The sequence below is a fragment of the Oncorhynchus keta genome, unplaced genomic scaffold (genome assembly GCF_023373465.1).
Source record: "Oncorhynchus keta strain PuntledgeMale-10-30-2019 unplaced genomic scaffold, Oket_V2 Un_contig_8036_pilon_pilon, whole genome shotgun sequence".
Lineage (NCBI taxonomy): Eukaryota > Metazoa > Chordata > Actinopteri > Salmoniformes > Salmonidae > Oncorhynchus > Oncorhynchus keta.
The window spans coordinates 4,720-30,038 of NW_026289817.1; the positions used below are offsets into that span (position 1 = coordinate 4,720).

The window sequence follows — 25,319 nt, forward strand, 5'->3', positions numbered from 1 at the left end:
GAAATACAACGTGGCAGTTGTGAAAGTGAACTGTGTTTACGCATCATCAGGGTGAATTCATTCAGCTGATTCTGTTGCATGTGATGCATTTGCTCTATTGTTTACAGTATGATTTGTATCAGTATAGCGCGTGGCTTTAAGGGAAAAGTATGGTCACATCTAATAAAAGCAAATGTGAAAAATGAACAGAGTATTAACAGAAATGTGTTTTAACACGCTACCTATTCGTAGAAGTATTTATTCATCATCCACATATTCATATTAAGCTTCTACGTCTGTGTACAGGAAAGTATTATTTGTAAGACGTAAGAGAAAATATATCTGTTTATTGTTAAATTATTATGACGTTCTTTCCAATACAAAAAGTGTAGTACCTATTGTTTCCAAACTGCGTTACCCACTCCAGCCAGCAGATGGCGATGTGCGTCTTTCAGGTGATGCTTCTTGCGTGACGTATAATGGACTGGACGGGACGCTTCTTCAGGAACAACAAGGCGCCAACTCTTTCAACCACCTCGGTAGCCTGCTTAGACAACATAAAACTGAAAGATTGATTCTTTAGACCATGTTATTGTACATGAGCTAATCTCAGTGTTTAGACTAATTTCGATTGACGTATCTACTGGTGAACTTTAACCTAATGTGCTTGTTAAATTTGCAAACTTGTTAAAGATTGATACTGAGGTTAGCACTAGGCTAGTCGCTAATGCTAGCTAGCTAACATCACTGACCATGAGCTCTCTGAACTACTCCTCCCTTGCTAGTGAAGAGGAGGTCTGCTTTACGGAGAAAGAATCTTTCAGAATGAAAAAGGAGGAAGAGGAGGCTGTTATAGTGAAAGAAGACAAAGAACCTTTTAGAGAGGAAGAGGATGCTATCTTAATAAACGTGAAGGAGGAAGACGTTTTGAGAGTGAAAAAGGAGGAGACAGAAGATCCGATTGACACCAGTGAGTACTGTCTTAAAAACAGGGACACAAACTATGCAGTTGTTGAACTAATGTGGGTTTTTAATGGGCATTCTTACTGTAGGAATTGTTAAATGGTCGATCTGCCATTGGTTCATATGTTTTTGGAACTTTTCAATTAGATGTATTGAATTCTCCATGTGGTCGACATTAAAGTTCCCCTCATCTAGTATAACAGTCTTTAAAATTCAATATTGGTGCGTATGTTCTACTTAAAATATAAAAAAGGCACCCATTTTGTGGAACAACCCTTTTACATTTGCATCACAAATATTTTTTTAGGAAATCAAGATGAAAGTTGCCATTTTAGGCCCTTTTTAGACATATTCATGCCTCTTGTAAGACTCTGTGATTGCAATAGAAGATCATAAGTTTACCATCTGTTTGATGTTCTCATTCACACAGAAGAGAGACATGACTATGGTGGATCCTCTGCGGAGCCTCAACAACATCCTGATGCTGACGAGGCAGAGAAGAGTCTCTCCAGATCAGAACACCAGATGGTACAGCTTGGTCTGGTCTAGCATATAGCTTGGTCTGGTCTAGCATACAGCTTGGTCTGGTCTAGCATACAGCTTGCTTTATCGGCTTGGGCTGGGTTTCTGTAAAGCACTTTATGACAACAGTGACATCAGCATCCATAATGATGTGCGTCTGTGTCCCCTCTTATGGTTACCAGGACAACGCTAGCCCTTCCAGCCTCCCGGAGTCCATGTGTCGTGCCTCTCCCGGTAGCACCTTACTGCTGGGTATGAAGAGGTTGTCTGTGCTGCTGGTGGACTGCAGGAAAACAACGGGGCTGAGTGGAACTGTGAGAGGAGAAGAGAAGAAAGGATCAGATTTGACACATCAAAGTAAGTGCTGTAGTTTAGTTTGAACAAATACAATAGATCTGCCCACCGGTATCTGTTACCAGGACAACCAGCAGAGTTATGTTAGTTGACAGGAAGATAGACTGGTGGATATGGATGTTATGAATATCATAACACTGAAAAAGGATTCTGCCAATGAAAAGAGAGAAAGCAATAGACCATATAAAACCTTGATGAAAGTTAGCTTTAGAGAGAAACCAATAGACCATATAAAACCTTGATGAAAGTTAGCTTTAGAGAGAGAAAGTTTCAAGATGATCCAATGTCAGGTGCTTGTTTTACTAAAACTTATCCTGAAAACATTATGGATATTACATTGCCTGTCCCAGTCAACCCCCCTATCTTTACAAGACTGTTGAACAGGCAAACTAAACTCTAGACACTGTTAATTAATTAACTAATACTGAGGAAAGCTGTGATCAGGCTTATAGGGAAGGACATTCAATAGACACAGCACTTAAAAATGACTGATTGGCTGAGAGAAATTGATGACGATAAAAATATTGTTTGGGCTGTTTTGTTAGACTTCAGTGCGGCTTTTGAAATTATCGATCATAGTCTGCTGCTGAAAAAAAATGTATGGCTTTACACCCCCTGCTATATTGTGGATAAAGAGCTTTTTTTTAAAAGGACTCTTTATTTAACAAGGCAAGTCAGTTAAGAACAAATTCTTATTTTCAATGACAACCCACTGTTCCTAGGCCAACTGCCTTGTTCAGGGGCAGAAGGACAGAGTTTTACCTTGTCATCTCGGGGATTCAATCCAGCAGCATTTTGTTTACTGGCCTTCCGCTCTAACCACTAGGTTACCTGCCGCCCCAGAGCTACCTGCCTAACAGAATACAGAGAGTGTTCTTTAATGGAAGCCTGTACAACAAAATCAAGGTATAATCAGGAATTCCCCAGGGCAGCTGTTTGGCACCTACCTTTTTCAATCTTTACCAACGACATTTCAGTAAAGCCAGTGTGTCTGTATGCGGATGACTCAACACTGTACACGTCAGCTACCACAGAAACTGAAATGACAGCAACACTTACAAAGAGCTGCAGTGAGTTTCAGAATGGGTGGCAAGGAATAAATTAGTCCTAAATATTTCAGATTACCTTAAATTACATGGCCTACTATGCTAATTCTGTAGCGGTATTGTTAGAGGGGGTTTAAGATAAAGTTTTGTTGGGACGCCAGGTAGGTATTAACCCTAATTATTAAAGTTAGTTGAATAGACAGAGTAGTGCTTCCAGACACATTCTAAACATGATGGAGTCTTAAAGGAGGACTGTAGCATCTAATGATGAATTACTATGGAGTCTGATGCTTTAAAGGAGAAGTTTACCCAAAATCCAGTAACTTCTAAGTGATTCCATACATTGAAACTAGTCCAGTGGATTTTTTCAGTTTTAGAAACTTCCGAGTATTTCTCTCCAATATGCATAGTAATATGCATATATTAGCTTCTTGGCCTGAGTAGCAGGAAGTTTACTCTGGGCACACTTTTCATCTGAATGTGAAAATGCTGCCCCCTATCCCAAACAGGTTAAATTAGGACTGTAGCATCTAATGATGAAACATTATGGAGTCATATAAAGGAGGCTTGTTGCATCTGATGATGAATTACTATGGAAAAATCCAGAAACTCCTAGGTGATTCCATACATTGAAACTAGTCCAGTGGATTTTGTCCCTCTCCCCTCTCTCTCCCTGTGGTGCTGTACTGAAACAGCTGCTCCCCCTCTCTCTCCCTGTAGTGCTGTACTGAAACAGCTGCTCTCCCCTCTCTCCCTGTAGTACTGTACTGAAACAGCTGCTCTCCCTCTCTCTCTCCCTGTAGTGCTGTACTGAAACAGCTGCTCTCCCTCTCTCTCCCTGTAGTGCTGTACTGAAACAGCTTCTCCCTCTCTCTCCCTGTAGTGCTGTACTGAAACAGCTGCTCCCACTCTCTCTCCTTGTAGTGCTGTACTGAAACAGCTGCTCTCCTCTCTCTCCCTGTAGTGCTGTACTGAAACAGCTGCTCTCCCTCTCTCTCCTGTAGTGCTGTACTGAAACAGCTGCTCTCCCTCTCTCTCCCTGTAGTGCTGTACTGAAACAGCTGCTCCCCCTCCTCTCCCTGTAGTGCTGTACTGAAACAGCTGCTCCCCCTCTCTCCCTGTAGTGCTGTACTGAAACAGCTGCTCCCCTCTCTCTCCCTGTAGTGCTGTACTGAAACAGCTGCTCCCCCTCTCTCCCTGTAGTGCTGTACTGAAACAGCTGCTCCCCTCTCTCTCCCTGTAGTGCTGTACTGAAACAGCTGCTCTCCCTCTCTCTCCCTGTAGTGCTGTCCTGAAACGGCTGCTCTCCCTCTCTCTCCCTGTAGTGCTGTCCTGAAACGGCTGCTCTCCCTCTCTCTCCCTGTAGTGCTGTACTGAAACAGCTGCTCTCCCTCTCTCTCCCTGTAGTGCTGTACTGAAACAGCTGCTCCCCCTCTCTCTCCCTGTAGTGCTGTACTGAAACAGCTGCTCTCCCTCTCTCTCCCTGTAGTGCTGTACTGAAACAGCTGCTCCCCCTCTCTCCCTGTAGTGCTGTACTGAAACAGCTGCTCTCCCTCTCTCTCCCTGTAGTGTTGTACTGAAACAGCTGCTCCCCCTCTCTCCCTGTAGTGCTGTACTGAAACAGCTGCTCTCCCTCTCTCTCCCTGTAGTGCTGTACTGAAACAGCTGCTCTCCCTCTCTCTCCCTGTAGTGCTGTACTGAAACAGCTGCTCTCCCTCTCTCTCCCTGTAGTGCTGTACTGAAACAGCTGCTCCCCCTCTCTCTCCCTGTAGTGCTGTACTGAAACAGCTGCTCCCCCTCTCTCTCCCTGTAGTGCTGTACTGAAACAGCTGCTCCCCCTCTCTCTCCCTGTAGTGCTGTACTGAAACAGCTGCAAAAACGTGACTCGTGACGTTGCTGGATACGGGCCTCACTCTGCTGCTTTGCCAGTTAATTTGTTATTTTATTACAGCTATGGCCTTTGTCTTTCACCTGGAGTTGTTTATTTATTATTATTAACATTATTTATGTTTGAGAAAAAACACCTTTCAACACCTTTCAATAAAACATACAAAATAAACTAAGCAAAAAATGTATGTATCTTTTCAGGGCCCTGTCTTTCAAAGATTATTGGTAAAAAAATCCAAATAACATCACAGATCTTTATTGTAAAGGGTTTAAACACTGTTTCCCATACTTCAATGAACCATAAACGATTAATGAACGTGCACCTGTGGAACGGTCGTTAAGACATCAACAGCTTGCAAACAGTAGCCAATTAAGGTTACAGTTATGAAAACTTACGACACTAAAGAGGCCTTTCTACTGAATCTGGAAACACCAAAAGAAAGATGCCCAGGGTCCCTGCTCAACCGTGTGAATGTGCCTTAGGCATGCTGCAAGGAGGCATGAGGACTGCAGATGTGGCCAGGGCAATAAATTGCAATGTCTGTACTGTGAGACGCCTAAGACAGCGCTACAGTGAGACAGGACGGACAGCTTATCGTCTTCGCAGTGGCAGACCACGTGTAACAACACCTGCACAGGATTGGGACATCACACCTGCGGAACAGGTACAGGATAGCAACAACAACTGCCCAAGTTACACCAGGAACGCACTATCCTTCCATTAGTGCTCAGACTGTCCTCAATAGGCTGAGAGAGGCAGGACTGAGGGCTTGCAGGCACTGCAGTACTTAATGCAGCTGGTGGCCACACCAGATTTTTAATGTATTTTTTACCTTTATTTAACTAGGCAAGTCAGTTAAGAACAAATTCTTATTTTCAATGACGGCCATTGGGTTAACTGCCTGTTCAGGGGCAGAACGACAGATTTGTACCTTGTCAGCTCGGGGATATGAACATGCAACCTTTTGGTTACTAGTCCAACTCTCTAACCACGAGGCTACCCTGGCACCCCAGATACTGACTGTTACTTTTGATTTTGACACCCCCCCTTTGTTCAGGGACACATTATTGTAAGTTGTTGAATCTTATGTTCCAACAAATATTTACACGTCTTAAGTTTGCTGAAAATAAACGCAGTTGACAGTGAGAGGACGTTTCTTTGTTTGCTGAGTTTAGATTGGCGAGGGGGGAAAAACAATTTAATCAATTTTAGAATAATGCTGAAATGTAACAACATTTGGAAAAGGTGAAGGGGTCTGAATACTTAACGAATGCACAGTGTCTGTGTGTATACTGAACCAAAATATAAACAACAATTTCAACGATTTACAGTTCATATAAGTCAGTCATTGTAAATAAATAAATTAGGCCCTAATCTATGGACTTTACATGACTGAGGGGTGCAGCCATTGGTGGGCCCTTGAGGGCATAAGCCCATCCATTGCGGAGCCAGGCCCAGCCAATCAGAATTCGTTTTTCCCCACAAAAGGGCTTCATTACAAATAGAAATACAACTCGGGTGGCTGGTCTCAGATGCTGTGGGGATCCTGGGCTGGCGTCGTTATATGTGGTCTGTGGTTGTGAGGCCAGTTGGATATACTGCCAAATTCTCTAAAATGAAGTTGTGAGGCAGCTTCTGGTAGAGAATTGAACATTCAATTATCTGATAACAGCTCTAGTGGATATTCCTGCAGTCAGCATGTCAATTGCACGCTCCCTCAACTTGAGACACCTGTGGCATTGTGTTGTGTGACAAAACTGCACATTTTAGTGTGGCCTTTTATTCTCCCCAGCACAAGGTGCACCTGTGTAATGATCATGCTGTTTAATCAGCTTGATATGCCACACCTGTCAGGTTGATGGATTATCTTGGCAGAGAATAAATGTTAACTAACAGGGATGTAAAAAATTCTGCAATCTTTTTTCTCAGCTCATTAAACATCCAACACTTCACATGTTGCGTTTTATAATTTGTTTATTGTAGTTACTATCAGTTTGAGGAACATCTTTCCAAATATTTCACATTATTTTTTTACTTTACCCAAAATATGACATCAGCGATAATCAAAATGTTGAAAATCTGTGAATGTCTAAATAAGAAATTGGTCCATTTAAACAGCAATGTGTCGAACCCTTTCAACTACGGGGAGATGTTACTGATGTGCTTTGTATCTGCGACGTAAAACAAGTTTTGGACTTCCACTTAAAATGACTCAACTTCATGTCATTGTAAATAAAAGCCTTTGACACTTGAAATGCTTGTAATTATACTTCAGCATTCCATAGTAACATCTGACAAAAATATCTGAAGACACTGAAGCAGCAAACTTTGTGCAAATTAATATTTTTCATTCTCAACTTTGGCCACGACTGTAGGTCGCATTCTGTATCATACAGCTATTAAAGTTATATATTTAGAACTACCTGCTCGATTGGAATCCTAGAACTGTTTATTTGTTTGTGTTCTGACGAAAACAGAATGAATAAATAAGTAGTGTAAACATTATCAGTAATTACCAGGAAACTCTACAACATTTGTTTTAAAATCACACTAAGATTGTTAAAACTGGTCTTAGGTTATTGAGGGATCTGGGTTATTGAGGGATCTGATTAGGATTTACCCTCGTAGCAAGGCCGTTTTATCATGTGGAGGTTTCATTCGGGTCTCTATTTTAAAAAACACTGTCTTTGGCAGGAGAAAAACCAGAGCCAGGGACGTCCAAACCCGCACGACTCCAGTGTTCCCACTGTGGAAAGGGTTGTAACCAGTTAAGTGAGCTTAAACGACATGAGAGAATACACACAGGGGAGAAGCTTTACCACTGTTCCCAGTGTGGAAAGGGTGTTAACGATTTGGGGAAGCTGAAACGGCACGAGAGAATACACACAGGGGAGAAGCCGTACCACTGCTCCCAGTGTGGAAAGGGTTTTAATGATTTGGGGAATCTGAAACGACATGAGAGAATACACAAAGGGCAGAAGCCTTACCACTGCTCCCAGTGTGGAAAGGGTTGTAAAGATTTGGGGAAGCTGCAACGACATGAGAGCATACACACAGGGGAGAAGCCTTACCACTGCTCCCAGTGTGGAAAGGGTTTTAATGATTTGGGGAATCTGAAACGACATGAGAGAATGCACACCGGGAGAAGCCTTACCACTGCTCCCAGTGTGGAAAGTTTTTCGCCTGGGCATGGAATCTGAAACAGCACGAGAGAATACACACAGGGGAGAAGCCTTACCAATGCTCCCAGTGTGGAAAGTTTTTCGTCTCGGCAAGGTATCTGAAACAGCACGAGAGAATACACACAGGGAGAAGCCTTACCACTGCTCCCAGTGTGGCAAGTGTTTCAACGGGGCAGGGATCTGAAAAACACCAGATAATACATACAGGAGAGAAGCCTTACCACTGCTCCCACTGTGTCAAGTGTTTTAACCAGTTAGGGCCCTGAAACAGCACGAGAGAATACACACAGGGGAGATGCATTACCACTCCTCCCAGGATGCAAAGCTTTTGCCCATTTAGGAAGCCTGAAAGAACATGAGACACAGAGGAGAAGGCTTACAGAAGGTTAGATTTTGGGAAAACATATTACTCATAACAATCAATTAAACGTCATTAGAGAATCCACACAGGAGAGAGAAATTACTTCTCTCAGCATGTATATGTAACGAAGTTCGTCTGTTATTTGAAGAGAGTCAGACCGAAATGCAGCGTGTAGGTTACTCATGACTTTTAATGAAGATAATGCGGTACATGAAATAACTGAAAATACAAAAACAACAAACGAGTGAAACTAATTACAGCCTATCTGGTGACTAACACAGAGACAGGTACAATCACCCACGAAATACAACGCGCACTCAGGCTACCTAAATACGGTTCCCAATCCGAGACAACGAGAATCAGCTGACTCCAATTAGGAATCGCCTCAGGCAGCCAAGCCTAACTAGACACACCCCTAATAATACACACTCCCAATTAATACAAACCCCAATACGAAATACAACATATAAACCCATGTCACACCCTGGCCTACCCAAACATATAACAAAAACACAAGATACAATGACCAAGGCGTGACAGTATATTGATATTTCACATCTCATTGACTCACAATTCATCAGAGAACATACACAGTGATCCCATTGTCTTATATTGTTGCCTTATAATGTGTTTACCTGTTTTTACCAGATGAAATTGCTTCTTCCAATTATTGATAAACATGTACCTGTTAAGAAACTGACTATTAGATATGTTAAGGCTCCGTGGATTGATGAGGAATTTAAAAACTGTATGTTTGAAACAGTTGGGGCAAAAGGAGTGGCTAATAAGTCTGGCTGCACATCTGTACTGCAAATTGAGAAATTATGTGACTCAACAAAAATAATAAACTTATTAAGAAAAAACAACACAGCAGCTAAGATGCTATATATAAGAAGAATAGATTTTAAAAAACATCATGAAAGAAAAGCAGAGCAAGTATTGCATTTTGTAAAGTTAGTGTGGGAGATATTGGTATCGATCAATAATGACAAACCTCCTGGCATTGACAACTTAGATGGAAAGCTACTGAGGACAGTAGCTGACTATAGCCACTCCTATCTGTCATATTTTTAATATGAGCCAAGAGGAAAGTCTTTGTTCTCAGGCCTGTAGGGAAGCCAAATTAATCCACTACCTAAGAGTGGTAAAGCTGCCTTTACTGGTTCTAACAGCAGACCTATAAGCTGGCAGCAAGCTCTAAGCAAACTGTTGGGGGAAAAAATGGTTTGAACAAATACAATGCTATATTTCTGTAAACAAATGAACAACATACTTTCAGCATGCTTATAGAGAATAACATGTACTTCACTGACACAAATGACTGATGATTGGTTGAGAGAAATTGATAACAACAAGATTGTGGGAGCTCTATTGTTAGATTTCAGTGCAGCCTTTGATATTATTGACCATAACCTGTTGTTTAAGAATGTTTGTGCTATGGCTTTTCAACCTCTGCCATAATGTGGATTCAGAGCTGTCTATCTAATAGAACTCAGAGGGTTTTTAATGGAAGCTTCTCTAATGTCAAACATATGAAGTGTGATGTACCGCAGGGCAGCTCTCTAGGCCCTCTACTCTTTTCTATTTTTACCAATGGCCTGCCACTGGCATTAAACAAAGCATGTGTGTCCATGTATGCTGATGATTCAACTATATAAGCTACCAGCAACCACAGCTAATGAAGTCACTGAAACCCTTAACAAAGAGTTGCAGTCTGTTTTGGAATGCATGGCCAGTAATAAACTGGTCCTGAACATCTCTAAAACTAAGAGCATTGTATTTGGTACAAATCATTCCTTAAGTTATAGACCTCAGCTGAATCTGGTAATGAATTGTGTGGCTGTTGAACAAGTTGAGGAGACTAAATTACTTGGCATTACCTTAGATTGTAAACTGTCATGGTCAAAACATATAGATTAAATGGTTGTAAAGATGGGGAGAGGTCTAGCCATAATAAAGAGATGCTCTGCTTTTTTGACACTACTCTCCACAAAGCAAGTTCTGCAGGCTCTAGTTTAGTCTAATCTTGATTATTGTCCAGTCGTGTGGTCCAGTGCTGCAAGGAAAGACAGAGTAAAGCTGCAGCTGGCCCAGAACAAAGCGGCTGTCACGCCCTGGCCATAGAGAAGCTTTTATTCTCTATTTTGGTTAGGCCAGGGTGTGACTCGGGTGGGAATTCCAGTTTCTTTATTTCTATGTTTTCTATTTCTTTGTTTTTGGCGGAGTGTGGTTCCCAATCGGAGGCAGCTGTCTATCGTTGTCTGTAATTGGGAATCATACTTAGGCAGCCTTTTTCCACCTGTGTTTTTTGGGTAGTTGTTTTCTGTATAATTAATTTGTTCGAATGTTGTTTGATTAAATAAAAATCATGAACACTTACCACGCTGCGCTTTGGTCCATGCTTTCCGACGAGAGACGTGACAATTATGTGTCATGTTTTGTGTTGACCGCAGGAGGGGGTAGCTGCTGCTTTTGCAACAGCTAATGGGGATCCTAGTAAAATACCAAATACCAAACTGTTATTCTCTCTGAGCTCAGAAATAAAGAATCTTGGTTTGACTTGGACTCCAGCAGATCCTTATATTATAATATCCACTACAACTCACCCACAGATTGCTGTTTCATGATTGTCTCAAACATCCTTAGTGAAGGTTCAATGTTATCTTCATCCCTAAACTAGCAACATTAACTATTGTGTATTGTTATTCTCAATGACATTCCTGGCCTCATGAAATCCTGACTAAATACAATGTTCCCACCAGCAACCATTTGTTTATTCGATTATATTTCTCATGAAGATGAATATTGTTTTAATTCTGCATGGGTCACGCATTGCTTTGGTCATTTGTTCCCTTATGGGTCAATGATTGTAATTAGAATATAGCAATGATGCTCTGTCCTCAATCACATACAGTTTCTTTGGAAAGTATTCAGACCCCTTGACTTGTAGGTTTAGGTCATCAGTAAAGGGGACATCTTAAATATTACAATGACCCTTTCAAAGACAGACATCCCCCAGACCTCCCCCTATAACTATTTTTAAAAGGGTAAAAATTATCTGTTTTCTATAACATTAAGGTCAGGGCGTTGTGATGCCCACTCCAATACCTTGGCTTTGTTGTCATTTTGCCACAACTTTTTGCCACAACTTTGGAAGTATGCTTGGCGTCATTGTACATTTGAAAGACCCATTTGCGACCAAGCTTTAACTTCCTGACTGATGTCTTGAGATGTTGCTTCAATATATTCACATAATTTTCCTCCCCCATGATGCCATCTATTTTGTGAAGTGCCCCAGGTAGGTCTTGAAATACATACACAGGTGCTCTTCCAATTGACTCAAATTATGTCAATTAGCCTATCAGAAGCTACGAAAGCTATGACATAATTTTCTGGAATTTTCCAAGGCTGTTTCAAGGCACAGTCAACTTAGTGTATGTAAACATCTGACCCACTGGGATTGTGAAATAATCTGTCTGTAAACAATTGTTGAAAAAATGACTTGTGTCATTAACACATATGTCCTAACCGACATCCCAAAACTATAGTTTGTTAACAAGAAATGTGTAGAGTGGTTGAAAAATGAGTGCACTGTCGGATCTAGAAGCATAAGCATTTCACTTTCACAATAACACTAACCATGTGTATGTGACCAATAACATCTGATAACCATGTGTATGTGACCAATAACATATGCTAACCATGTGTATGTGACCAAAAACAGCTCACAGATACAGTGCTGGTAGGCTACCTACATGATGAGATTATTATGGATAAGAGAGATATTATTTTATTTGTCAAATGGCAACCAAGCATCAATCATCATGTCACCAGAATAAGACCCTCAAAATGTATTGGAAAGGAGCATCAAGCTCATCACATGCACTTTCACCACCCTGTGAAGTTCATCATTTATTTAATCTGTAGCCTAATAAACTGCATGGGTTCCCAAGTCGTAGTGGGAGGACCACACAACATATCATCACGTGACTCCAAGTTAACTAAGATATGATGGTTATTATATAAATATTTGCGCATAAAGGAGTTTCCACCGCCTTTTCTCACTGATACATTTTTACTGACACAAAACCATGTAAAACAAACCAACAAATCTTCTGTCGTCATTTATAAAAGTATACAGGCATATTCTGTTTCCATCAGCCCGGTCATTACTTTGGAAATGGTTGGATCAATATCCACCTTCATGATATGGATGAAGCCTGATTTGGAATGTCTGAGTAGTTCTATATGATGTCATAATACACACCTCTGATAATCAAGTGATATTTGGAATGTCTGAGTAGTTCTATCTGATGTCATAATACACCCCTCTGATAATCAAGTGATATTTGGAATGTCTGAGTAGTTCTATCTGATGTCATAATACACCCCTCTGATAATCAAGTGATATTTGGAATGTCTGAGTAGTTCTATCTGATGTCATAATACACACCTCTGATAATCAAGTGATATTTGGAATGTCTGAGTAGTTCTATCTGATGTCATAATACACACCTCTGATAATCAAGTGATATTTGGAATGTCTGAGTAGTTCTATCTGATGTCATAATACACACCTCTGATAATCAAGTGATATTTGGAATGTCTGAGTAGTTCTATCTGATGTCATAATACACCCTCTGATAATCAAGTGATATTTGGAATGTCTGAGTAGTTCTATCTGATGTTCTGATAATCAAGTGATATTTGAATAGTTCTATCTGATGTCACAATACACACCTCTGATAATCAAGTGATATTTGGAAATAGTTCACACCTCTGATAATCAAGTGATATTTGGAATGTCTGAGTAGTTCTATCTGATGTCACAATACACACCTCTGATAATCAAGTGATATTTGCATGTAATACATTTGCTCTCTTGTTTACAGCGGGGTTGGGAAATTCCAGTCCTCGAGGGCCTGATTGGTGTCACAGTTTTACCCCAGCCCAAGCTAACACACCAGACTCCAATAATCACCTAATCATGATCTTCAGTTTAGAATGCAGTTTGATTAATCAGCTGTGTTTGTTAGGGATGGAGAAAAAGTGTGGTTTACAGGATGATTTGTATCTTAAAGAGCGTAGCTTTCAGGGAAGAGTACCGTCACATCTAGATAAAAACGAATGTAAATAATTGAACAGAGCAAATGTGTATTAACACACTACCTATTCATAGAAGTATTTATTCATCATCTACATGTTCATATTAAGCTTCTACGTCTGTGTACAGGACGGAAGAGAAAATATATCAGCTTATTGTTAAATTATTATAACGTTCTTTCCAATACAGAAGTGTCCTAACTATTGTTTCCAAACTGCGTTACCCACTCCAGCCAGCAGATGGCGGATATTTCAGGTGATGCTACTTGCGTGACGTATAATGGACTGGACGGGACGCTTCTTCAGGAACAACAACACGGCTTCTCTTTCAACCACCTCGGTAGCTTGCTAGCCAACATAAAACTGAAACATTGACGCTTTAGACCATGTTAATGTACATGAGCTAATCACAGTGTGGTACACACAGTTCAGTTGACGTGTCAACTGGTTAACTTTAACCTAATGTGCTTGTTTAATTTGCAAACGTGTTAAAGATTGATACTGAGCCTAGCACTAGGCTAGTCGCTAATGCTAGCTAGCTAGCTAACATCCCTGATCATGAGTTCACTAAACTACTCCTCCCTTGCTAAAGAAGAGGAGATCTGCTGTATGGAGAATGAAGCTCTGGGACTGAACATTGTCGTGGAAGATGAAGATGATGTTATTGAAGAAACAGAGGAAGGACATTTTAGAGAGGAAGAGGATGCTGTCGCAATAAAGGTGAAGGAGGAAGACGTCTTGGGAGTGAAAGGGGAGACAGAATATCAGATTAACACCAGTGAGTACTGTCTTAAACAGGGGCACAAACTATGCCGTTGTTGAACTAATGTGTGGTTTTAAGGGGCATTCTACTGAAGTTCTACACTTGAATATGTTGTTCAGTACTGTATAAATTGTTGAAGTTTCAGTTTGGTAGATATATTTCTGGGACTTTCAAATGAGATTTATTGAATTATTCATGTGGTCAACATTAAAGTGCACCTCATCTAATACAACAGGCTTTAAAAATTCAATATTGGAGCATAATTTTCACTTATATCAAAGGGATGCAAAAGGCACCATTTTGTGGAACTACCCTTTTACATTTGCATTTTAGGCCCTTTTCACACAGGAGAGAGACATGACTATGGTGGATCCTCTGGGAAGAAGCCTCAACAACATCCTGATGCTGACGAGTCCGAGAAGAGTCTCTCCGGGTCAGAACACCAGATGGTACAGCTTGGTCTGGTCTAGCATACAGCTTGCTCTATCGGGGTCTGGGCTGGGTTTCTGTAGAGCACTTCATGACAACAGTGACATCAGCATCCATAATGATATGTGTCTGTGTCCCCTCTTTATGGTTACCAGGACAACGCTAGCCCTTCGTCCCTCCCAGAGTCCATGTGTCTTGCCTCTCCCGGTAGCACCTTACTGCTGGGTATGAAGAGGTTGTCTGTGCTGCTGGTGGACTGCAGGAAAACAACAGAGCTGAGTGGAACTGTGAGAGGAGGAGAAGAGAAGAAAGGATCAGATTTGACTCATCAAAGTAAGTGCTGTAGTTTAGTTTGAACAAATACAATAGATCTGCCCAGTGGTATCTGTTACCAGGACAACCAGCAGAGTTCTGTTAGTTGACAGGAAGATAGACTGGTGGATATGGATGTTATGAATATCATAACACTGAAAAAGGATTCTGCCAATGAAAAGAGAGAAACCAATAGACCATATAAAACCTTGATGAAAGTTAGCTTTAGAGAGAAACCAATAGACCATATAAAACCTTGATGAAAGTTAGCTTTGGAGAGAAAGTTTCAAGATGATCCGATGTAAGGGGCTTGTTTTACAAAACCTTTTCCTGAGAACGTTATGGATGTTATATTGCCTGTCCCAGTCAAACTCTTATCTTTACAAAACTGTAGAACAGGCAAAACTCCTGACAGCAGTGGACTGGCCGTCGGGAGCACCGGGACGTTTCCCGGTGGCCTGAGGGTCGTTTTGGCCTGAGGGTCGTTTTGGCCTGAGGGTCGTTTTGGCCTGAGGGTCGTTTTGGCCTGAGGGTCGTTTTGGCCTGAGGGTCGTTTTGGCCTGAGGGTCGTTTTGCCTGCCGTGAATGGTCAACTTGACCAGCGTTAATATAGCGAGCAGGAATGAGTTGATGCAGAATCCATGCATCAGGCACGACTCTCACGCTCTCGTTGCAGTGTCCACGTGCCAAAAAGGACATCGGGTCTCTCAAATTTTTCCCTGCAATGTATTAATGTAGCCTACTGATACACTAATGATAGTGAGTATGACAAGAGTATTTTCTTTGCAAAGGTGGAGGAAGGAAGGAAGCAGCAGCACTAGAGCTTCAGGTGCTCCTGCTGAACTGGAGATGGTGGTCAGTTCAGACTCAGAGCAGGAACCTTCAGCTACAACTTAAGAGCACAAACCTAAACATCTAGGCTTTTTTTTTAGGATTTTAGATGAATTAATATGTGCTTTATTTATGAGATTATCAGTAGGACTGTAATCTGGGGGCATACAATCGATGACTTGCACAAGTAATACACGTTTACGTGTAGGTTATTTACAATGTTAATCTCATTCTGCAGATCAACCAGATGTGCAGAGAGAGAGAGAGAGAGGTTCAGAGCAACCAGATGTGCAGAGAGGTTTAGAGCAACCAGGTGTGCAGAGAGAGAGGTTCAGAGCAACCAGGTGTGCAGAGAGAGAGGTTCAGAGCAACCAGGTGTGCAGAGAGAGAGAGAGGTTCAGAGCAACCAGATGTGCAGAGAGAGAGAGAGGTTCAGAGCAACCAGGTGTGCAGAGAGAGAGAGAGAGAGAGGTTCAGAGCAACCAGATGTGCAGAGAGAGAGAGAGAGGTTCAGGGCAATCAGATGTGCAGAGAGAGAGAGAGGTTCAGAGCAACCAGATGTGCAGAGAGAGGTTCAGAGCAACAAGCTGTGCAGAGAGAGAGGTTCAGAGCAACAAGATGTGCAGAGAGAGAGGTTCAGAGCAACCAGGTGTGCAGAGAGAGAGAGAGAGAGGTTCAGAGCAACCAGGTGTGCAGAGAGAGAGAGAGAGAGGTTCAGAGCAACCAGGTGTGCAGAGAGAGAGAGAGAGAGAGAGAGGTTCAGAGCAACCAGATGTGCAGAGAGAGAGAGGTTCAGAGCAACCAGATGTGCAGAGAAAGAGGTTCAGAGCAACCAGATGTGCAGAGAAAGAGGTTCAGAGCAACCAGGTGTGCAGAGAGAGAGAGAGAGGTTCAGAGCAACCAGATGTGCAGAGAGAGAGAGGTTCAGAGCAACCAGATGTGCAGAGAGAGAGAGGTTCAGAGCAACCAGATGTGCAGAGAGAGGTTCAGAGCAACCAGATGTGCAGAGAGAGAGAGGTTCAGAGCAACAAGATGTGCAGAGAGAGAGGTTCAGAGCAACAAGATGTGCAGAGAGAGAGAGGTTCAGAGCAACAAGATGTGCAGAGAGAGAGAGAGGTTCAGAGCAACAAGATGTGCAGAGAGAGAGAGAGAGAGAGAGGTTCAGAGCAACAAGATGTGCAGAGAGAGAGAAAGAGGTTCAGAGCAACCAGATGTGCAGAGAGAGAGAGGTTCAGAGCAACAAGATGTGCAGAGAGAGAGGTTCAGAGCAACCAGATGTGCAGAGAGAGAGAGGTTCAGAGCAACCAGATGTGCAGAGAGAGAGAGAGGTTCAGAGCAACAAGATGTGCAGAGAGAGAGAGGTTCAGAGCAACCAGATGTGCAGAGAGAGAGAGAGAGGTTCAGAGCAACCAGATGTGCAGAGAGAGAGAGAGAGAGAGAGGTTCAGTGCCCAGTACAGGTAAAATAGAAAGGGACAGCGAAAGCACTGAAAATCCATTTGATTATTTTGCCCAAAACAGCAAATAAAGTAATTGAAGTCATCAGAATGTCGATTCAGCAGACAATTGCTGTTGAAGTGAGAAAGGCAGGGATGTTCTCAGCAGGGATGTTCTCAGCAGGGATGTTCTCAGCAGGGATGTTCTCAGTACAAATGGGCACAACACAGGATTTAACATCCAAAGACCAGTGTGCAGTAGTTCTGCGATATGTCACTGATGTTGTCCACGAGAGACTCATTACGGTCATTGACTGAGTCATCGACTGGACAGGACTTTGTGGACCTTGTGAAACAGACCCTTGAGAAGATGGACATAAAGTTGAAGTCGGAAGCTTTACATACACTTAGGTTGGAGTCATTAAAACTAGTTTACATACACTTAGGTTGGAGTCATTAAAACTAGTTTACATACACTTAGGTTGGAGTCATTAAAACTCGTTTACATACACTTAGGTTGGAGTCATTAAAACTAGTTTACATACACTTAGGTTGGAGTCATTAAAACTAGTTTACATACACTTAGGTTGGAGACATTAAAACTCATTTACATACACTTAGGTTGGAGTCATTAAAACTAGTTTACATACACTTAGGTTGGGGTCATTAAAACTAGTTTACATACACTCAGGTTGGAGTCATTAAAACTCATTTACATACACTTAGGTTGGAGTCATTAAAACTAGTTTACATACACTCAGGTTGGAGTCATTAAAACTCATTTACATACACTTAGGTTGAAGTCATTAAAACTAGTTTACATACACTTAGGTTGGAGTCATTAAAACGAGTTTACATACACTTAGGTTGGAGTCATTAAAACTAGTTTACATACACTTAGGTTGGAGTCATTAAAACGAGTTTACATACACTTAGGTTGGAGTCATTAAAACGAGTTTACATACACTTAGGTTGGAGTCATTAAAACGAGTTTACATACACTTAGGTTGGAGTCATTAAAACGAGTTTACATACACTTAGGTTGGAGTCATTAAAACGAGTTTACATACACTTAGGTTGGAGACATTAAAACGAGTTTACATACACTTAGGTTGGAGTCGTTAAAACTAGTTTACATACACTTAGGTTGGAGTCATTAAAACTAGTTTACATACACTTAGGTTGGAGACATTAAAACTCATTTACATACACTTAGGTTGGAGTCATTAAAACTAGTTTACATACACTTAGGTTGGGGTCATTAAAACTAGTTTACATACACTCAGGTTGGAGTCATTAAAACTCATTTACATACACTTAGGTTGGAGTCATTAAAACTAGTTTACATACACTCAGGTTGGAGTCATTAAAACTCATTTACATACACTTAGGTTGAAGTCATTAAAACTAGTTTACATACACTTAGGTTGGAGTCATTAAAACTAGTTTACATACACTTAGGTTGGAGACATTAAAACGAGTTTACATACACTTAGGTTGGAGACATTAAAACTCGTTTACATACACTTAGGTTGGAGTCATTAAAACGAGTTTACATACACTTAGGTTGGAGTCATTAAAACGAGTTTACATACACTTAGGTTGGAGTCATTAAAACGAGTTTACATACACTTAGGTTGGAGTCATTAAAACGAGTTTACATACACTTAGGTTGGAGACATTAAAACGAGTTTACATACACTTAGGTTGGAGTCATTAAAACGAGTTTACATACACTTAGGTTGGAGTCATTAAAACTCGTTTACATACACTTAGGTTGGAGTCATTAAAACTAGTTTACATACACTTAGGTTGGAGACATTAAAACGAGTTTACATACACTTAGGTTGGAGTCATTAAAACTAGTTTACATACACTTAGGTTGGAGTCATTAAAACTAGTTTACATACACTTAGGTTGGAGACATTAAAACGAGTTTACATACACTTAGGTTGGAGACATTAAAACGAGTTTACATACACTTAGGTTGGAGTCATTAAAACGAGTTTACATACACTTAGGTTGGAGTCATTAAAACGAGTTTACATACACTTAGGTTGGAGTCATTAAAACTCATTTACATACACTTAGGTTGGAGTCATTAAAACTCATTTACATACACTTAGGTTGGAGTCATTAAAACGAGTTTACATACACTTAGGTTGGAGTCATTAAAACGAGTTTACATACACTTAGGTTGGAGTCATTAAAACGAGTTTACATACACTTAGGTTGGAGTCATTAAAACAAGTTTACATACACTTAGGTTGGAGTCATTAAAACGAGTTTACATACACTTAGGTTGGAGTCATTAAAACGAGTTTACATACACTTAGGTTGGAGTCATTAAAACGAGTTTACATACACTTAGGTTGGAGTCATTAAAACGAGTTTACATACACTTAGGTTGGAGTCATTAAAACGAGTTTACATACACTTAGGTTGGAGTCATTAAAACTAGTTTACATACACTTAGGTTGGAGTCATTAAAACGAGTTTACATACACTTAGGGTGGAGTCATTAAAACTAGTTTACATACACTTAGGTTGGAGTCATTAAAACGAGTTTACATACACTTAGGTTGGAGTCATTAAAACGAGTTTACATACACTTAGGTTGGAGTCATTAAAACTCATTTACATACACTTAGGTTGGAGTCATTAAAACGAGTTTACATACACTTAGGTTGGAGTCATTAAAACGAGTTTACATACACTTAGGGTGGAGTCATTAAAACTAGTTTACATACACTTAGGTTGGAGTCATTAAAACGAGTTTACATACACTTAGGTTGGAGTCATTAAAACGAGTTTACATACACTTAGGGTGGAGTCATTAAAACTAGTTTACATACACTTAGGTTGGAGTCATTAAAACTAGTTTACATACACTCAGGTTGGAGTCATTAACTTGTTTTTCAACCACTCCAAAAATGTATTGTTTAACAAACTATAGTTTTGGCAAGTCGGTTAGGACATCTACTGTGTGCATGACACAAGTCATTTTTCCAACACTTGTTTACAGTCAGATTATTTCACTTATAATTCACTATTCACTGTACCACAATTCCAGTGGGTCAGAAGTTTACATACACCAAGTTGACTGTGCCTTTAAACAGTTTTGAAAATTCCAGAAAATGATGTCATGGCTTTAGAAGCTTCTGGTAGTCTAATTGACATAATTTGACAGGGAATTTTTACCAGGATTAAATGTCAGGAATTGTGAAAAACGGAGTTTAAATGTATTTGGCTAAGGTGTATGGAAACTTCTGACTTCAGCTGTATATACAGAACAAAAATATAAACACCCACCAGCCCACCAACTGCGGAGCCAGGCCCAGCCAATGACAATTTGTTTTCCCCCACAAAAGGGCTTTGTTACAGAGCTAAATTACTCCTCAGGTTCATCATCTGTCCGGCTTCATTACAAAGAGGAATACAACTCGGGTGGCTGGTCTCAGACGATGTAGAGGTCCTGGGCGTCGTTATGTGGTCTGTGGTTGTGTGACCGGTCTGATGTACTGCCAAATTCTCTAAAACAACGTTGGAGGCGGCATATGGTAGAGATATTAACATTACATTCTCTGGCAACAGCTCCAGTAGATATTCCTGAAGTCAGCATGCCAATTGCACACTCCCTCAAAACTTGAGACATCTGTGGTGTTGTGTGACAAAACTGCACATTTTAGTGTGGCCTTTTATTCTCCCCAGCACAAGGTGCACCTGTGTAATGATCATGCTGTTTAATCAGCTTCTTGATATGCCACACCTGGAGGATAGATTATCTTGTAAAAGGATAAATGTTCACTAACAGGGTTATAAACAAATGTGTGCACCAAATTTGAGAGAATGAAGCTTTTGTGAATAAGTTAAGAATTCTATGATCTTTTTTTTCAGCTCATGAAACATGGGTCCAACATTTTACATGTTGTATTTTTATAGTTTTTGTAACATCTTCCCAAATCCACAATGGGGAGACCTTACTGTGCTTTGTGTCTGTCTCTAAGTTTTGGACTTCCACAGAAAATTACTTCTTTACCTATTTTAGGTTTAAGGAAGTGTCTAGGTCGTGTTCTATATCATACAGCTAGTTTTATAATGTAGAGGTTTCATCCAGGTCTTTAAATAAACACTGTTTTGGCAGGAGAAAAAACAAACCCTGAGGAACCAGGGACTTCCAAACCGGCAAGACAACACCTCTGCTCCCAGATTGGAAAGAGTTTTACCAAGTTAGGAAGTCTGAAAAGACATGTGAGGAAACACACAGCAGAGAAGCTACACCATTGTGCCCAGTGTGGAAAGAGTTTTAACCACTTAGGAAACATGAAATCTCATGAGCAAATACACACTGGGGAGAAGCCATACCTTTGCGCCCAGTGCGGAAAGAGTTTTAGCCGCTTAGGACAACTGAAATGTCACGAGCGAATACACACAGGGGAGAAGCCATACCATTGTGCCTGGTGTGGAAAGAGTTTTAAGGTCTCAGGAATGCTGACAACTCATGAGCGAATACACACAGGGGAGAAGCCTTTCAAATGCTCAGACTGTGGGAAGACATATTACTCATCACAGTCACTTAAAAGTCATGTGAGAATCCACACAGGAGAGAATAATTACTTCTAGTGTGAATATTGATATTTCACTTCACATGGACTTCATCAGAGAACACACACAGTGGCCCCGTTGTCTTATATTGTTGACTGACAATGTGTTTACCTGTTTATACCAGATGAAATGTAATTGTACAACAAAACATGAAGTGAATATGGAGTATTTCAGTTTGAAAATAGAGTAGATCAGATTCCATGTGTTTAAATGGTCTTTTTTTTAAACTGTGTGTTATTCTCTCTGAGCTCAGAAATAAAGAGTCTTGGTTTGACTTGGACTCCAGCAGATCCTTATTTTATAATATCCACCACAACTCTCCCACGGATTGCTGTTTATCATTGTCTCAATGAAGAGTTCTTTGTTTTATTTTCCTGGGGTCATTTACAAGCCTCCCACTGGTTGAATTAACTTTGTTTCCACGTCATTTCAACAAAACAAATCTATGTGATGTTTGATTAATGTGGAAAACTGATTGGATTTGTAAAAAGCCATGAACACAGGTATTTTTTATTTTCACCGAACTGGCAACCTAAATCCACTGACAGGGGACATTTAGTGTAGTAGAACTGGCAACCTAAATCCACTGACAGGGGACATTTAGTGTAGTAGAACTGGCAACCTAAATCCACTGACAGGGGACATTTAGTGTAGTAGAACTGGCAACCTAAATCCACTGACAGGGGACATTTAGTGTAGTAGAACTGGCAACCTAAATCCACTGACAGGGGACATTTAGTGTAGTAGAACTGGCAACCTAAATCCACTGACAGGGGACATTTAGTGTAGTAGAACTGGCAACCTAAATCCACTGACAGGGGACATTTAGTGTAGTAGAACTGGCAACCTAAATCCACTGACAGGGGACATTTAGTGTAGTAGAACTGGCAACCTAAATCCAGTGTGTTGGTTTCATGTTGAATTGACTTTATGTAACATGTAAATAGAAACTAGATGTTTAACTGACACCAGTGGGCTTGTTTGAATAAACGGTGGGTGTTGGATCAATATTCAACCTGCTGTTGAATTCCCATGTGCCGAATGAAAAATACAAGTTAAATTGATTTCCATCACATTTTCAACTCTACTGATCTTTTTTTTTGTTACATTGAGTTCTATAGCAAACTTGCTCTTGTCCCGTGCACTGTAGCCAGCAGCTCACAGATACAGTGCTGGTAGGCTAGCTACATGATTAAATTATTATGGATAAGAACAATATTTTATTCGTCACAAAATAATAAACCATGTAAAACAAACTAACAAATCGTCTGTCGGCATTTATAAAAGTATACAGGCATATCCTGTTTCCATCAGCCCAGTCATTACTTTGGAAATGGTTGGATCAATATCCACCTTCATGATATGGATGAAGCCTGATTTGGAACGTCTGAGTAGTTCTATATGATGTCATAATACACCTCCTCTGATAATCAAGTGATATTTGGAATGTCTGAGTAGTTCTGATGTCATAATACACCCCTCTGATAATCAAGTGATATTGTTTACATTTAGGTTGGTGACCCACTCTGATGATTTATATTTTACAGCTTGGAGCTTTAAAGGATTTGTATGGTGACATCAAATAAATAGGATTATTAATCATAAACTCCTATGAATGAATGTTCAATACACACAATAGGTTGATCAGTAGCCAGTTAGCCAGCTGCTACGTCTTCAGCCGCACAGCTAGCTAACACAGTTCACTATCAACAAAGTCAAAATGCCCTCCAGGCCTGGAGGTGGCAGCAGTGTACTACAACCACTGTTTACCGGAGCATCCTGAGGGGAAAATAATTTGTCCGTATACAGATTGATTAACCATGTTTCCATCCAAAGGTTATTTGTGAGTAAAGTGATACCGTATAAAAAACTCACAACAACTGTGATGGAAACAGGAAGTTGTGATGGGTGGTGGTGTACGTCTATAGGTAAGGCTGTTCAATATGAATGTTCAATACCCACAATAGGTTGACTGGGGAGGTGATGTACCACAGTCAAAGTCCTGCAATAAGAGCTAAGAGACTAATATTTGTGTAAACTATACATAGTTGTGTTCTGTGGTTGTCACTGAGTTGGCTGATGTCCCATTTCACTCCATACCATATACCATATACCATGCCTCGTGGTTAGAGCGTTGGACTAGTAATCGGAAGGTTGCAAGTTCAAATCCCCGAGCTGACAAGGTACAAGGTACAAATCTTTCGTTCTGCCCCGGAACAGGCAGTTAACCCACTGTTCCTAGGCCATCATTGAAAATAAGAATTTGTTCTTAGTTCTTCTTAGTTAAGGTTGTACAGTGTTCTGTTGTCACTGAGTTGGCTGATGTCCCATTTCACTCCATAGTTAAGGTTGTACAGTGTTCTGTTGTCACTGAGTTGGCTGATGTCCCATTTCACTCCATAGTTAAGGTTGTACAGTGTTCTGTTGTCACTGAGTTGGCTGATGTCCCATTTCACTCCATAGTTAAGGTTGTACAGTGTTCTGTTGTCACTGAGTTGGCTGATGTCCCATTTCACTCCATAGTTAAGGTTGTACAGTGTTCTGTTGTCACTGAGTTGGCTGATGTCCCATTTCACTCCATAGTTAAGGTTGTACAGTGTTCTGTTGTCACTGAGTTGGCTGATGTCCCATTTCACTCCATAGTTAAGGTTGTACAGTGTTCTGTTGTCACTGAGTTGGCTGATGTCCCATTTCACTCCATAGTTAAGGTTGTACAGTGTTCAGTTGTCACTGAGTTGGCTGATGTCCCATTTCATATATGTTCCATCTAATATATTGTCGAGGGAAAACAAGTGGTACCAATTCTAACAATGTGCATTTCATTTCTATTTAGGACCCTTTTGATTTGTCCCTATTTTTCTCTTTAAATCACACTGTTAATAGAAGAAAAACATTGGATGTTCTAAGTCCACAACAATACTTAAACCACATCAGGAGACCACTTTTGAAGCCTGAGAAAAATCAAAGACATTTTCTGATGGTTGTCATCAGCATCACATAGTGGTAGACAAATGCACACAGACAGAGGCATAACTATGACAAAAAATTAATACAAATTATATCATGATGTTGAGAATTATTCTCCTACCTCCTCATGCCTTTTGCACACAATGTATATAGACTCTCCTTTTTTTCTACTGTGTTATTGACTTGTTAATTGTTTACTCCATGTGTAACTCTGTGTTGTCTGTTCACACTGCTATGCTTTATCTTGGCCAGGTCGCAGTTGCAAATGAGAACTTGTTCTCAACTAGCCTACCTGGTTAAATAAAGGTGAAATAAAAAAAAATAAAAAAAACACACTACTGAGCCAGAGGACTGAAACCAACCACGACTAGATAAACATCCAGAGGACTGAAACCACGACTAGATAAACATCCAGAGGACTGAAACCACGACTAGATAAACATCCAGAGGACTGAAACCAACCACGACTATATAAACATCCAGAGGACTGAAACCAACCACGACTAGATAAACATCCAGAGGACTGAAACCAACCACGACTAGATAAACATCCAGAGGACTGAAACCACGACTAGATAA

General features: G+C 40.6%; 1 protein-coding gene across 5 annotated transcripts; it reads left to right on the top strand.

Moving 5' to 3' along the window:
* The first annotated feature begins 481 nt into the window (after positions 1-481).
* On the top strand, positions 482-22,047 carry LOC127926656 (zinc finger protein with KRAB and SCAN domains 7-like). Of its 5 annotated transcripts, none has more exons than XM_052512141.1 (6): positions 13,269-13,424; positions 13,632-13,738; positions 13,991-14,176; positions 14,495-14,610; positions 14,746-14,923; positions 21,313-22,047. In XM_052512141.1, exons 2-6 carry the CDS (start codon positions 13,639-13,641, stop codon positions 21,789-21,791), a joined length of 1,059 nt encoding a protein of 352 aa, XP_052368101.1. In that variant the 5' UTR covers positions 13,269-13,424; positions 13,632-13,638; the 3' UTR covers positions 21,792-22,047. The 5 variants fall into 5 exon arrangements, with proteins under 5 accessions (XP_052368103.1, XP_052368101.1, XP_052368102.1 ...); XM_052512142.1 differs by having other exon boundaries at positions 13,994-14,176; XM_052512144.1 differs by lacking the exon at positions 21,313-22,047 and adding an exon at positions 20,571-20,994 and having other exon boundaries at positions 13,316-13,738.
* The last annotated feature ends 3,272 nt before the right edge of the window (positions 22,048-25,319 follow it).

What these genes read in the sequence shown, in the direction of transcription:
- LOC127926656 (XM_052512141.1), top strand. Translation starts at nt 13,639, where the DNA reads ATGGCGGATATTTCAGGTGATGCTACTTGCGTGACGTATAATGGACTG. An exon ending in CTTCTCTTTCAACCACCTCG is followed by an intron (nt 13,739 to 13,990) that starts GTAGCTTGCTAG and finishes CCCTTGCTAAAG; the next exon opens with AAGAGGAGATCTGCTGTATG. An exon ending in CCGGGTCAGAACACCAGATG is followed by an intron (nt 14,611 to 14,745) that starts GTACAGCTTGGT and finishes TATGGTTACCAG; the next exon opens with GACAACGCTAGCCCTTCGTC.